Below are 16,984 nucleotides of genomic sequence, written 5' to 3'. Positions count from 1 at the left end.
TAGCAAATGGCTGCAATATAACAAAGAGTGAAAAATTTAAGGGGGTATGAATACTTTCCGTACCCACTGTATATATATATATATGTCGTTCATTAAGGATTTCCCTAAAACACTTTAAAACTCTGTAGTGCATGTACATTTGTCTTCTATACATGCATTATACAAATACCAACATCATTGTCTCCTTTTAGGGTCGTTTGCTGACATTTTTGAGATGTTTGTGCTGTAAAGGGGTCATATGACGTTGCTAAATTTGCAACAAACTGCACGTATGGGTAATGGAAAATGTAAATTTAAATACAGAAATACATTGACATTTTGAATATTGCATTGCCATTTTGCATATTGCCTTGCCATTTTGCATATTGCATTTTAAATTGAATTTCGCTACCTATATGCTTCCATAGTATTGTGAATATATAGCACACATTCCATATTTTTGACAGTATAGTGAGCCAATTAATTTATGTGTGTTTTGTGCTGTTCTGTGTAGTTGTTGACACATTTATTAAAATCCGTTGTCGTTCTGTGAATTTGAATGTAAAGTAAATTGCTGTTATTTTGTGTATAGCATTATGTCAGCTATTTAACTAACTTTAACTTTGCTCCTCAACATTTCTTAACTCCGTGACAGTATCTGAGTGTAGAAACTGATTGTAGAAGAAGACAGTTCATGCAAAAGCCCCCTGTTGGCATTGCCTAGAATACAACATGTACTTATATATTTCAAAACACAGCGACATGAGAAAATGAACTTGCAAAGCCTTTGCATTTTCATACTTTTGTAGAGTTTTTTGGGCCTTAATTTTATGGGGAAATTATTTACATTTCTATCATTTATTTAAAATTATTTACGTTTCTTGTCATTTTACTGTCTTTGATTATCATTACATTTTGTATTGACATTGCAGTTACAAAACATGAAAAAAGTTTAAAAAATAAAATAATATTGCAAAATATATATTTAATGTTACAATATATATTAATTTATTTAATTTTCTGTCATTTATTAAAATTAATTTTACTGTCTATAATTATCTTGGCATTTTATTGTCAGCTCCTAAAAACCTATAGGTTTAATAACATTATTTTTTTAAATATATTTTATAAAATATATATTTTTTTTTTTTTAGAAAAAAAATACTAAAATTTATTTGAAATACATGAATTTTTTACACTACAAATACATTTACATGTTTAAATACCCTGCAGTTGCACTTTTATTATACCAAACTGGTAAACTTAAAGTCTGCTAAATTGGAACAACTAAGTTTGTGCTTAATGCATTTAAGTAGTGTTGAAATATACTTAAGTATATTTTATATTGATAAAGTGTAACTATTGCAAGTATATTTCATGTACACTTTAAATATTTTGCATTAAACACTGATATTATACAGAGATCATACAAGCCTTATTAATAGTGATATTAAAGCACATTTTAAGTGTAATATTAAGAAATGTGCATTGTGCAATAAAGAAATATTCCAAATAAAGTTTAATTATAATTTTATATTAGTAAGTCTTAAGTGATATGTCAATAAATATGTAAATGGTTTTGAAGAATACTTTGAAATAAATGTATTTTAAATTAATTATGGCATTTTTTTTTACTAGGGACTATATTTAGTAGCTACTTCCTTGCAGTGACAAATTTTTTTTTTTAAGTATATAAACCCCCCCTCCCATACATAAAAAAAAATAATGTCCCAAAATGTATATTTAATGTTATTTTAATTATAATTATTTACTTTTCTGTCATTTATTTAAAGTTATTTACTTTTCTGGCCATTTTACTGTGTTACTGTGTTTACTGTGATTAACTTGACATTTTACTGTATGTTGCTGAAAACCTATAGGTGTTAAAAAATATTGCAATATACATTTAATGTTAAAATATATAAATATATATTTAATATTAAAATATATATTGAATCATTTACTTTTCTGTCATTTTTGATTTGATGTTTTACTATGTTGTAGACACTTCTTTGCGGTGACAAACAACATGAAAAACAAATGTTGCTGAAAACCTATATTTATGTCATTATCTATATTATTATTATTATTATTTTTACATTATGCTTACACACAGAAGCAAACTTTATTTTGTCTAATACAATCAGTCAATAAGCTCAAAGCCTCCGTCATTGTTTTCAGCCAAAACATTGCAGTGACTCATCGTCTGCTTCCGGCCTCGTTTCCTTTCTGCGCTTTGAGTTGTACACCAGAGTAAATTTGGGCAATAAAAACGAGGCAGTGAGGAGATAATTTTCCATAAAGCACTCGAGTAAACTTAACTAATCAGCATTTGCAGTGTTCCTGGAAGAATGTGACGGTGGGTTCGTCGGTCCTCAGGTGGGTTACTGCAGGTGACTCTTCATGTAGTCAAGGAAAGATTGTGAGGTGAGACTCTGAATGAGTGAGTCATGCAGCATTGAGAGATCAGTGAGGCGAGAGGCTAAATAAAGCAGAGATGTGTTGATGTGTGATGTCACGGTTTATGGATGATGTCATCGACCGGAGAGGAAGTGACACTGTTCTCCACGGATGCCTCATGCGTAGCTCGGTTTTGATACGCAGCTGACATACAAGTGTGTTTGCTGTAGGGCTGCGTGATATTGGAAGAAAACTCACATTGCGATATCTTGTTTTTCTGCTAAATATATTGCAATATGAAAGAAAAAATCACCTTGAATAGCTCTATTTTGGAAAAAAATAATCAATGATTGGTGTGATTTTGTAGGTGAGTAAATCAGCATAGAAAATAAACAAATTACAAGCATAGATAAATATAATAGAACAAAGATACAAATGAAATAAACTATACTATGAACTATATTTTTCAGGTAAGTCTAACAGTATTCAAGTAAAGAAATTGAATAATCAAACGTAAAATAACACTGCATAGTCTTCACTGTATAAATTAAATCTAATAAATCTGTGTTAAAGCTACCAAAGTGATTTTTCTCTGTGTTTTGTTGTTTTATTAACATTCATGACACAGAAAGCCTCAGGAACATTAAACTGCTGTCAGTATACTGTTACACATCCCTTTTCTTTCTCAATTGTTTACCTTCACCTAAGCCATAAGCAACTGTGTTTACAAGGATACTTGCAGAGACATACATTTTGACGTAATTTCGCACGTATGTGTCATTTCAGGCACAAACAGACGCGGAAGTGAACGGAATTCGGTGTTCATGTGCATCTGCGTGGCTCTCACCGTGTCTACACCGGACGCGACAAAATACTATGAACCCATTATAATCAGTGATGCTGTCTACACTGGATGCGGCGCGACACGACGAATCCCCGACAGTAAACTGATGCCTCGTTCTATTTATGACGTACTGACACAAAGTTCAAATGATTTGCATCAGTCACTTTGTCGCATGCAGTGTAGACACGGTGTCTGTGTGTGAGCAAAGAAAACGATCAATATAAATATAACGATCAATGTACTAAACATCGCACATGTGACTATGCGCACATCGCGATATTGATGCTGAAATGATATATCATGCAGCCCTAGTTTGCTGGCTGTTTTTCTATAATGATTTTTGGATTTTATTTATTTTTATTGATTTTATTTGAAGGATTTTGAATTTAAGATAAAAAAAATATGAGATGAATCCTGTAAGTTAGAGCATATATTTTTTTTGTGTCATTTTTTAATTTATTATATTTTATTCAAGAAATTCATATTTCGTTTAGGATTAGGGTTTTGAGTTTGAGATTTAAAAATATGAGATTAATCCTTTAAGATGGAGCATACATTTCTTCAATGTCTTCTCTCTCATTTTTTTCTTTTGTTGTTGTTCTTTTTCTTTTATTTTCTTTTATTTATTATTACTTTAATACTTAATACTTTCTTTTATATAGTTCATGTAGGGTTAGGATTTTGAACTTTTTATCCACCTTATTCTTCAACGTTTTGCGTTATTACGCAAAATTACTGTTTGCATTACAAACCAGTGTGTTCATAATTAAGATAATACATTAAAATAATATGGTAAGACACACTAACTTTCAATATCAAGCAGCAAAACGATCTGTTTTGTACAGCTAAAAATAGCTGGAAGTGAATGAGACCGGAAGCTAGACCCATAGAATTTACAGGGAAGAATAAGGTGGATAGATTAAAGAATAAAAGAATATGAGATGAATCATACATTTTTTGCATTTGTAGTTAATAATTTTTTATTTTTATTTAATTTATTTAATTTAATACTTTCTTATTTGGTTCATTTAGGGTTAGGGTTTGAGCCTTTTATAGATTAAAATATGAGAATAATCCTTAAAGCTGAAGCATGTAATTTTTTCAGTGTCCTTCTTTTGTGGCTTTTTTAGTTTAATATTTTTATTTTATTTATTGTAATTAATACTTTAGTTCATGAAGGGTTAGGATTTTGAGCCTTTTATAGATTAAATAATATTAGGGGAATGAATATGTTTTTTGTTTTTTTTTTGCTTTTGTAATTAATCCTTTTTATTCTATATATTTTTAATGATTTTAATTAATACTTTCTTAAATAGTTCATGTAGGGTAAGTGTTATGAGCTTTTTTAAAGATTAAAGAACACAAGATTAATCCTTAAAACTGAATTTTTTCAGTGTCAGTTTTTTTTTTTTTTTTGCTTTTGTAGTTAATCATTTTTATTTTATTTTAGCATAAATGACAGACTCATTTTACGCTGAAATAAAACAAATAACATCCATCCACTCTTACCAAAAAAAGTGAGTTTATGTGAAAACATTTGATCAGATCAGACACGATAATACTGTGGTTTAGACCAAATCACACCTGAAATTACACTCTATGATTTAGAATGACTTTGTTTTATTGTTTAATGTTTAATTGTGTGTCTGCATAAATGTGAGTTTAACCGGCATGTCAGTGTGTGTGTTTTGTATGTGGATGTGTGACATTAGTCAGAGGTGGTGTGTGTGTGTGTGTGTGTGTGTGTGTGTGTTTAACAGTGTGGGACTGTAGACGAGCAGATTAAAGTATTAACGAAATAGTTCACCCAAAAAATGAAGACACTTTCATTAATTAATCATCACCCTCATGTGGTTCACAGCCTGTGTTTATTATTATTGTTTGTACAATGACTGTTCATTATAACCACAGCATGTCAAGCTGCTTAAAGGACCAAAACCACCTGCTGATGTGCAATGTTAGCACAGACACGAGGCCAAAATGGACACAGTGTTCCTGTTTATGGATGAATGAATGTAGTGTATGTTGCAGTCAGTGCTGTTCAACACATCACACACTCACACAGCACAATATTTCACCTGGAAAAATACAAGACTACAGACATGTCTAAAGAAATTAGGCTTAATTTTCATATCATGTTGACTTTAAAGTAATCAGTTGAAGTTGGATTGAAAATTACTGTGGTTTTTTATCACACAGTAAGCAATAACAATATCTAGTTTTGAAGAAAAGATGATTATGAGCTGTTCTAATCACATTTCTGCACTTCTTTTTCAGTATTTGGGCTGCATTGAAGTTCTCCGGTCCATGAGATCCCTGGACTTCACCACACGCTCACAAATCACACGGTAATACAACTCTCTCTGTCTTTCTACAAATTAAAAAATATAACAGAGTCACAAACGTTTTAATTTTATTTTGTGCAAGGAATTGTGGGTAATATTAGCTGAAATAGCATGCACAGATGCACACTTCCCATCATAATGGTTAATTTGGTAATATTTTAGTGTATTGCGAATTGCAAATTACTATTAATGAATTACCAATTACTGTTTAGTTTTATGTGAATTGGGATTCAGTTATGCTTTCCATCTAATACAAAAAAAAGATAATTTATAAAGTTTCCACAGTTAGTGAAATAAATGATAATATCTTATCTAAATTTAAAGTTATTTATTATTTTAGGTATATTTTTTTAATTATATTTATCTAAATTTACAATTATTTATTATTTTAGGTATATTATTATACATATTATTATGCATATTATTAATACATTTTAAATAAATGAAAAGAAATAGTAGTGTAGTGTATTTAGTTTGTTGCTAAATCTATTTTATATAGAAAAAAAACTATAAAATTGAGATAAAATTACTGTTTTACCAACTCTGAGTGCAAATATAGATTAATATTATTAATAATCACAAAAGAAAAACATTTAATTATCTGCCCTAATTTTCCTAGGTTTTTATTTTATTTAACAATTTATCAATTTATTATTAAATAAAATTAATTAAAACGAAAAACATTTACAAAAAGGGTACAGATCACTTTGTTTGTTTATTTGTTTTATAAAATTATAGAAAATAAAAAAGGGATAATTTAAAACAGATCTAAAAATCTACAAAACAGATAATTGTATTTATATTAATTTACGTTTAATTTGTATTAATTGATTTGTATTTGTTTATTTTATTTATTTGTTTGTTTTTTGTGACTTTAAAATAGTGCTGTCAAACGATTAATCGCGATTAATCGCATCCAAAATAAAAGTTTTTGTTTACATAATATATGTGTGTATACTGTATATTTATTATGTATATATAAATACACACACATGCATGTATATATTATAGAAAAATGTAACGTTTATATATTAAACAATTAGGTATTTTTTTTTATTATATTTATCAAAATTTAAAATTATTTATTATTTTAGGTATATTATTATACATATTATTATGCATATTATTAATACATTTTAAATAAATGAAAAGAAATAGTAGTGTAGTGTATTTAGTTTGTTGCTAAATCTATTTTATATAGAAAAAAAACTATAAAATTGAGATAAAATTACTGTTTTACCAACTCTGAGTGCAAATATAGATTAATATTATTAATAATCACAAAAGAAAAACATTTAATTATCTGCCCTAATTTTCCTAGGTTTTTATTTTATTTAACAATTTATCAATTTATTATTAAATAAAATTAATTAAAACGAAAAACATTTACAAAAAGGGTACAGATCACTTTGTTTGTTTATTTGTTTTATAAAATTATAGAAAATAAAAAAGGGATAATTTAAAACAGATCTAAAAATCTACAAAACAGATAATTGTATTTATATTAATTTACGTTTAATTTGTATTAATTGATTTGTATTTGTTTATTTTATTTATTTGTTTGTTTTTTTATACATGTAAATATTTTCAAAATATATGCTGTATGTATGTGTATTTATGTATACAAAATAAATATACACAATACACACACATATAAAACAAAAACTGTTATTTTGGATGCGATTAATCGCGATTAATCGTTTGACAGCACTATTTTAAAACACAGCCTAAGGACTTGATTCGGTTACTTATTTTTGTGAACTAAATTAACCAATTCACTAAAATGATTCGGACTTTCCAATTGTACATATGACAGAGAAGACAATGGGGAGAGTGTGATTCAGATGTTGTTTTCTCTATTATATGTTTCTGTTATGTTTATATATTTATAAATATTTATGTTTGTCTGTTGTTTTGCTACTAAATCACAGTTAATGGCTTTTATACACTGCTTTTTAGTTGCTTTATGGTTACATCACAGTTAATGGCCCCGTGTGGCGTTACATGACTGCTATCAGCTCTTTCATGGCACTTTTATGCTTTTTCTTGATTTGAATCCGCAGCCAAACACTCATTTATTGTTGCTAAAATGAGCGCGTGAGATGTGAATGTGTGCTGATGAGTCATTGCGTAACATCAGATCGGATCCCAGCAGACGCCGCTTGTTTATTGAACGCTGGGCTGTGTGGGCCGCTAGCATTAGCAGCACTGGAGATGACATGTCATATCCTCTTTTCTGCCTGACTTCCTGCTGTAGTGTTCACAGGAACACACCAGCCGTTCCCGAGCGCTCTCTGGACACAAAGACGGGTCCAGAAACTGAGCTTGACCGTTGAACGATCAACAGGTTTATCTATATTACACCTCAGACATAGTTTTTATTTATTGTGTAAAACATTAAAAGTCGATCAAAATCGATGTGTCAAGAACATGTCCAGAAAAAAATAAGCAATTATATTTTATCCAGCTTTTAGGAGCATTCATATTTATTGCATTGTAAAGTTATTTTAATTACATTTTTTCATTACTGTTATTTTTAAAATTCCCAATTATTGCTATAATGTAAAAAAAAAGTATTTATACAGTATGGTAGAATTGGTAGCATTGCATTTATGCTTACTTAATTATGCTTACTTAAATGTACTACAGTAATGAGCGTCTAATGAAAATCAGCATTAATGAGATGAGAATTGTCTAAAAGCATGAAAACAAAATGGGGAAGATGTGCCTTATTGCTATGAAAAGGAAGTCACAGTGCAAAATAACAGTTTTGATATTAAAATATACTTTATTTTCTTTCCACTATATGTATGTATATATTTCCTACTGACACACTACAGCAAAAATAGAAATAACTGACTTAAAACTAACTAGTGTTCTAATCATTTTGGCCACCATATATATGTATATGAAAAATATAATGATCTGCACTCATTTTTCTTAATTCAATTTATATAATATTTTATATTTTGTGTATAGTATTAGTATGTTTATGTTATTGTTTATATTTATTAATATCAACATTTGGCAACCCTGTTCTCTGGATATCGTCATGAACAATAAAAAATTCTAGATTCATATGCGACGATGCGACAGATTCACAGAAAGTGATCAAATGGATCCCAGACTGAAGAGTTTTGCTTTGTTGCCAGAATGCCGCTGCAGTGCCACTGTTTTCACACAGCATATTGACAGTTTGCTGGCTTCTGTACTTCAGAATTACTCACGTCTTCATATTTTTGTCATTTCTCTCGGCAGGGAGGCGATCAGTCTCGTGTGTGAAGCCGTCCCTGGTGCCAAAGGAGCTCTGCGCAAGAGAAAGGTACAGTCAGAATGTGTGCAAATATCTTAAAGCAAATAATAAATGCATTTGAACATAAACTTGTTATATTGCAATGCATTTAGCTTTGAAAAAGTCTTAAAAGTACAATATAAAGCCTTGTAAATTTGGACTTCGAACTTTTTTGCATTTTGGCTCATTTGAAAATGCTTTCAGCCAGGGTTCTTAACATTTTTGTGCCTTGAAATAAAATAAACATTAAGTGATTTAATATAAAAGTATATACTTATAGTTGCAGAATAAAATAATTATTCAGAAGAACATACTTAATCTTTATTTGAGGAACATGATTTTGGACCGGTGAGATTTCAATGTGGACAAAGCTATTCAGTTCAGGACAAAAATTAGTGAAATAAATTAAAATAACAGTGCTACAAATATAAATATTATATAATACTAAATACTAAATATAAATATAATAAGACTTAATACAATATGAAATAAAATATTAAAATATAAAATGAAATTATTCAGAATATATTTAATCTTAATATAAAATTCCTTAAGTGATTTAAAATACAATTATTTACTCAGCTAGTTGCCAAGCCAACATTTCTCATTTTTGTTTAGTTTGACTCGAAGTACTAAAATAACCTAAACCTAAAACTGAAAATAAAATTAATAAAAACTATATACAAAAAAATTATAATAAAATAAAATGAATAAAACAGAGCAAAATTACTAAAACTTTAACAAAAAATGTGAAAATACTTCAAAATATAAAAATAAAAAACAAATTTTAAATATTAATAAAAACTATAATGGCATATCAATGATGCTAAAATAACATTGCTTTCAGCTACCAGTAAGAGTGTAGTACTCTGATCTCTTTTACCATTCTTAAATCCAATCCACATACTTCTGCATATTTACCCTAACAAATCAGCACAGAAAATGTGAAAAAGTCTGCAGATTTGTCTTAGCCTGAGCAATTATTGTTTTCCATGAAACCTGACCGTTTTCTAAGACAACAATGTGAATGAAGCAAATTGAATTACATTGAATTTAATTCAAAAACACCAGAGACGAGCAGAGATAGAGAGAGCTATAGATTATTGCACATGACAACAGGAAGTGGTCAGAGGTGGAGGTTATTGATGCAGATGGAGAAATATAAGACGGAAAAGGAGGAATAAATAAGGAAAAGACTAAAAGAGGAGCATCAGAAGGTTTGGAGTGAGATAAAGATGGTTAGAGATCAAATAAAGGCTGGAGAAAGAGAAATGGCGTGCTGCAGTGTGTGTGTGTGTGTGTGTGTGTGTGTGTGTGTGTGTGTGGGCATACTGTTAGCACGGTGACTCATTCTGTACTGAGCAGCAGTAATCAGCCCTCCTGCCTCCTGCTGTGTGTGTGTGTGTGTGTGTGTGTGATGCACGTTTGCAGCCGAGAGTGTGCGTGCTGTTGTGTGTGTGTGTGTGTGTGTGTGTGTGTGTGTGTGTGTGTGGGCATACTGTTAGCACGGTGACTCATTCTGTACTGAGCAGCAGTAATCAGCCCTCCTGCCTCCTGCTGTGTGTGTGTGTGTGTGTGTGTGTGATGCACGTTTGCAGCCGTGGAAAGGGACGTGTGCGTGCGGATTTTAGGAAAGCTTTAAAGCGTGCCGTGCCATGCCGTATGTCCCGATTTAATGACGCAACATTGGATCAATTTAGCAAACAAACACAGAATGATGCATTGCATGCGTGATTTTTATTTTATGAATGTTCTTCCATTTTGTTATATGAATGAAGACTGACTGGAGTGATTTTAATTGAATTTCAGTTTCATTTTAGTGTGTTTGGCAAAGCACTGCATTCTAATTGACAAAGCGTTTACAGCTAAATAAATTAGTAAAATAAAGTAAAATAATACTACTACAAATGAAGTCTTAGTATAATGAAAATAAAATAATTTAGAACATATTTAATCTATATTTGTGGAACATGATTTTAGAGCAGTAAGATTTCTCTGTGGACGAAGCTACTATTCAATGCAGAAAAAAAATTTGTCAAATAGATTAAGTAACAATGCTACAAATGAAATATCAATATAATAGAATTAATCAAATACCGGTGTGTATATATATATATATATAAAAAAAAAAATATTCAGGAAATATTTCATCTTTATTTGTGGAATATGATTTTGGACCAGTAAGATTTCACTGTTCACATTAGCTTCTATTCAATGCAGGACGAAAATTTGTAAAATAAATTGTAAATAAAATGATAAAACTACAAATTAAAAATCATTATAATAAGAATGAACAAAATATTAAATAAAATATTAAAAATAAGAGAAAATAAAATTGCAAAATTATTTAGAACATATTTCATCTTTATTTGCGGAACATGATTTTGGATAAATGAGATTTCGCTGTGGATGAAGCTACAATTCGATGCAGAACAAAAAAATATATTAAAATAAATTAAAATAACAGTACTGCAATAATATAATAAGAATGAGTGAAATAAAAAAAAATTAAACAAGTCATTTAGAACATATTTATTTAATCTTAATTTGTGGAACATGATTTTGTGTGGATGAACAAATAATTATCAAGCAGTCTAAGAAATAAGCAATCATCAAATTTTGCAAACTTTATCACATGTAAGAAGCAATTAAGAAAGCCTGAAGATGAAAACCTGAGCCTGTGTTGCTCTCTTTCAGCCTCCCTCGAAACTCCTCTCCAGTATTCTGGGCAAGAGTAACCTGCAGTTTGCTGGTATGAGTATCAACCTCAACATCTCCACCAGCAGTTTAAACCTGATGACACCGGACTCCAAACAGGTCCAGAAACACACACTTCTCTCCTCTCTCATTCTCAGGATGCAGTGTTCTATTGCAGATGAATGATGCTCCTTCCTGTTTCCACAGATAATAGCCAATCATCACATGCAGTCCATATCCTTTGCCTCCGGTGGAGATCCGGTAAGACTTTACAACATCACACCCGTGATTCATTCTTCAGCTGACGTTCAGTCTCACAACCCGTCATGGCAAATCTCAGAGCGCTCTGAAAAACGAAGCTGTTTAAGAGCATATCCAGTAGAACAACTTTAGTGTTTCTGTTAATAAAGGACGAGGCCAATAATAAATATGTTCTAGTGGTATTTATCTTATTTGTAATGTTTTTTACACCAAAAGCTGTGCAAGTTAGCTTTTACAACCCTCAACGGACACCCTGGCAATTGAATCGCCATTGGCTAGTATATTTTTTTGTTTACTCGAAGGAACTCTGTTATTTTTACAGGAAAATACAACAAAGTATATCGTTTACATGTAGCGCACCAATTCTGCCTGTTATGTAAGACTCTCGCTCTTTGCTCACAGTGAGAGAAAGCGACGGCGAGTCGTGCGCCTTCACACTAGAAACACATTACGCCAAATACACAAACACCGGTGCGCTGCGCATCCATTCAAATGAATTGAAAAATATCACAGATCGCTTGACGGAGAGTGAAGCTCTGAAGCGCTCAGTCAGAGTGTTCTGTGAGTGAAAATATATCTGTGCTAATCATATACTCAGCATCCAACTCACACACTGGCGAGTAAAATCTGGGAATTGATTAGCCATTGGCTAATATTAGACATCATTTAGTCGCCCAGAGTGAAGATTTAGTCGCATATGCGAGTGATTTACTCGCAATGTAGAGGGTTGTTTTAGCGATTATTTATTACCACCATTATTTTCACTAAATAAGCTACTGTACCTTTAAGACTTGTGTTCATTAATTACTTCATTATTGGCTAGTTTCTGCATACTTGTTTTTTATCAGGTTGCTGAATATTAAATAGATGTTGATATGTAAATATGGTTGGTCATATGCTAATGAGCTCATAGGTGTGATGCCACAATCATGACAGTTTCACAAATTAGTAATTCAGTTCAGTTCAGTAGATTTATTTCAGTCCTCATACAGTATTCCAAACAATTATACGTAATTTTACATATTAACCCGAAAAAGGTGTAGGCTGAAGCCTTTTGCAGTTTTTAATATGTAAATGTGGGCGGTCATATGTTAATAAGATGTGACGTCATTATCATCTCAGTTTCAAAAATTAGTAATTTTTGCTGTTTGTAATGTGTAAATTTGGGTGGTCATATGATAAAGAGCTCATAGATGCAATTTCATAATCATGACAATTTCATGAATGAGTCAGTTTTCCAGTTTTTAGTATGTTAATGTACAGTGCCCTCCACTAATATTGGCACCCTTGGTAAATATGAGCAGAGGCAGCTTTGAAAATAAATCTGCAATGTTTATCCTTTTGATCTTTCATTCATAAAATTCACAAAATTCTAACCTATCACTGAAGTAAAACTATGGAAAGTGGGGGGAAAATCTCATTATGAAAACGTGAATGGGTCAGTTTAGCAATTTTTAATATGTAAATGTGGGTGGTCATCTGGTAATGAGCTCATGGTTGTGGTGCAAAAATATGTCAATTTCATGAATAAGTTGTATTTGCAGTTTTTAATGTGTAAATGTAGGCGGTCATATGTTAATGAGCTCTTAGAGGTGATGTCATAATGACAATTTCATATAATAGTCATTATTGTTTTGATTGTGATTTCATGAATGAGTCAGTTTTTCGTGTAAATGTCATAATCATGACATGTTCTGGTCTTTCAATATTAAAGTATGGATGGTTATATGTTAATGAGCTCATAGATGTGATGTCATCATGACCGTTGACAAATGAGTCATTTTTGTAGTACAGTTTCAATAATTAGAGGATGAGTTGTGAATTTCAACGTACGTAATACATCAAACTCATTTCAAAAGTGCAAGAAATTTCCTGTTTGCCATTATGTGACAGCTTTAAAGAAACATGCTCATAAAAGCATGTAGAAGTGGAATTAGCTCAGTTTAGCTTTGAATCATTCTCTGTGTCTTCTGTCAACAGGACACGACTGATTACGTCGCTTATGTGGCGAAAGATCCTGTTAACCGGAGAGGTATTACTCCCGTCTTTTTCTCTGCTGCATGCTCTGATGATTTGCATGTCATTTTTTGGATGTTAAAATACTTTCCAACTATAAGTAATCCTTTCTTAGGCTGGCTTCTTAAAGGAATAGTTCACCCAAAAATGAACATCTGCTAATATGTCCTCACCCTCAGGTCATCCAAGATGTAGATGAGTTTGTTTCTTCATCAGATTTGGAGAAATGTAGCATTCCATCACTTGCTCAGCAATGGATCCTCTACAGTGAATGGGTGCCGTCAGAATAAGAGTACAAACAGCTGATAAAAACATCACAATAACCCACAAGTAATCCACACCACTCCAGTCCAAACTTTGCCTTACTTTGCCTTTTTAACTTCACTTTGGCCAAAATAATGGCCCTTAATGATGGATTTGTTTCTTACAAACACACAGCTTTTGTCTTCACAAGACATTAACTGATGGACTGGAGTGGTGTGGATTAAGTATTAGAGTGCCACATTGATTCAGTCAATACCAATTACATGACATGTTTTTGGTGGATGGTGCAGAACTGATGATGTTCTTGTTGGTCAACCACAGTTTTAGCTGTATGGCTCCTGAGGGCCATTTCATTGTGTTTACCACGCTGGGCCGTCCTGTAACGCCACATTCACAAACAAGCGTGATTGATCAGTCCACCACAGCCGCATTTAGCATCAGAAAATCAATTTCTGTGGCTGTTGTATCTCGGTCTCTTTTCATTTCATGGATCTTTTCACTTCCTGTCAGCGCAGAGGCCACGTTTTAAAACTCTCGCTGTACTTTCTAATGTATTTTCGATGTTGTCAGAGGAAAGATCTCGTAATGAACACTTTATAGCGGAGTGAGTCAGCAAATCGGCATCCGTTCCCCATCTGCTGATATCTAATACTTCAGCATGCGTGTGTCTTATGTTTGTGTATCTGGCTGAGATACAACTATTTGAAAATCTGGAATCTGAGGGTGCAAAAAAAAAAATTATATTGAGAAAATCGCCTTTAAAGTTGTCCAAATTAAGTCTTTAACCACGCTGGGCCGTCCTGTAACGCCACATTCACAAACAAGCGTGATTGATCAGTCCACCACAGCCGCATTTAGCATCAGAAAATCAATTTCTGTGGCTGTTGTATCTCGGTCTCTTTTCATTTCATGGATCTTTTCACTTCCTGTCAGCGCAGAGGCCACGTTTTAAAACTCTCGCTGTACTTTCTAATGTATTTTCGATGTTGTCAGAGGAAAGATCTCGTAATGAACACTTTATAGCGGAGTGAGTCAGCAAATCGGCATCCGTTCCCCATCTGCTGATATCTAATACTTCAGCATGCGTGTGTCTTATGTTTGTGTATCTGGCTGAGATACAACTATTTGAAAATCTGGAATCTGAGGGTGCAAAAAAAAAATTTATATCGAGAAAATCGCCTTTAAAGTTGTCCAAATTAAGTCTTTAGAAATGCATATTACTAATCAAAAATGAAGTTTTGATATATTTATGGTAGGAAATTCTCAAGATATCTTCATGGAACATAATCTTTACTTGATATCCTAATGATTTTGGCATAAAAGAAAAATTTATAATTTTGACCCATACAATGTATTTTTGGCTATTGCTACAAATATACCTGTGCTGTTTATGACTGTTTTTTTGGTCCAGGCAGGGTCACATTTATCTATTCATTTTAGCATCCTTAAGGTTTTCTTCCTCTGCAACATTATTATTATTATTATTAATGACAATAAAACACACTCCAAATTCCCATTACCATAATGCAGGATTTCTCAAACTTAGGTTTGTAAAAGAACCACAGGTAGTTTGTGATTTGATGAAAAGCTAATAATTAATTAAATCATAAAAATGTGAAATAATAATAAATATAGAATATAATTTTAAATTTAATTTTAAATTAAATGTATCCAGAGATGTTAACTTTGAGTTTATATATATATATATATATATATATTTATTTAATTCTTATTATGACAACTGATTAGATGCTCAGTACTTAATACATTATTTTACAATGTTTTGTGCTATAATATATATATATATATATAATTTGAATGAGCATAAATTAAAGGCAGTAAAACAGGATTATTATAGTTAACTAAAATTAAAACCATAAAAAACAAACATTTTGTTACTTGAAATAAACTAACTGAAATAAAATAAAACATTAAAAAACGTTAACTTGTTTTATTTCAGCTTTTGTTGCATTAGCAGCTAGTTTAACTTGATTTACTAAAATAAAAACTGAAATAAAATTAAAATCTATTTAATAATAAACTAATAAAAATGGCAAAAAAACAACAAAATTACTAAAATTTTATTTACAATTAAAAACAGGAAATATAAAAAACATTTTAAAAATGAATAAAGACTTTAATAGTATTGTAATAATTAGGGGTGTTCCGATCAGGATTTTTTAGGCCAATCACAGAAAGCAGTATCTGCCGATACGATCACCAATCAGGAATTTTAGACATTTATTCAGGGCCTGAAATTCATTTTTGAAAATGAATTCCCCTTTTAGGTGACTCTTGTGAGAGGGGATTTTTTTAATTTGAGGGGTGGAGGGGGTCATTTTTTTTAGACATTTTTCAAAAATATATATTTATCTCACCTAAATGTTTTACAATCGTGCAATTGTGGCACAATAGCTTACACACAGCACAAGCCTGATTTTGTGAGCTGTATGTGAGGCGGTTCACACATACTCCGTTTGCAGTGCTCATGCAGTCCATGTGCGGTATAGAAGCAGCACGGACTGTGCTTTCACACAGGAGTCTGCTACTGATCCATGCCTGTTTACTACAAACACAACATTTATCCATTATTTTGATTTCAATTCAATTCAAGTTTATTTGTATAGCACTTTTCACGATACAAAATCATTGCAAAGCAGCTTTACAGGAAATTAAGTTTCTACAATATATTTAGTAGTAGCTTATCAGTGATGACTATGTCAAATTGATGTACATATGGCAGAAATGTACGGTAAAATTCAGTCAATGACATAATCAAACAGACGATGAACACTATTAACAGCAATGATTATATGATGCAATCAAACTTATAGCAAAATGTGGTAGTTCTGTATGTTGTTTCAGGGTTGGCATCATCTGAGGTCC

At 31.3% G+C, this 16,984-nt stretch overlaps 1 protein-coding gene across 1 annotated transcript in view; it reads left to right on the top strand.

Annotated features, from left to right (window-relative positions):
* LOC107653345 (SHC-transforming protein 3-like) overlaps positions 1-16,984 on the top strand; it is a 24,509-nt gene that overhangs the window by 2,686 nt on the left and 4,839 nt on the right. The window contains exons 2-6 of the mRNA XM_016440039.1: positions 5,501-5,571; positions 8,827-8,890; positions 11,558-11,677; positions 11,765-11,818; positions 13,799-13,850. Of these exons, the coding sequence (XP_016295525.1) occupies positions 5,501-5,571; positions 8,827-8,890; positions 11,558-11,677; positions 11,765-11,818; positions 13,799-13,850 (361 nt within the window). The remainder of the gene's footprint in view (positions 1-5,500; positions 5,572-8,826; positions 8,891-11,557; positions 11,678-11,764; positions 11,819-13,798; positions 13,851-16,984) is intronic.

This window comes from Sinocyclocheilus anshuiensis, unplaced genomic scaffold, assembly GCF_001515605.1.
Source record: "Sinocyclocheilus anshuiensis isolate Anshui unplaced genomic scaffold, SAMN03320099.WGS_v1.1 scaffold1151, whole genome shotgun sequence".
Classification (NCBI taxonomy): domain Eukaryota; kingdom Metazoa; phylum Chordata; class Actinopteri; order Cypriniformes; family Cyprinidae; genus Sinocyclocheilus; species Sinocyclocheilus anshuiensis.
This window is presented reverse-complemented; position numbering and strand designations above follow the sequence as displayed.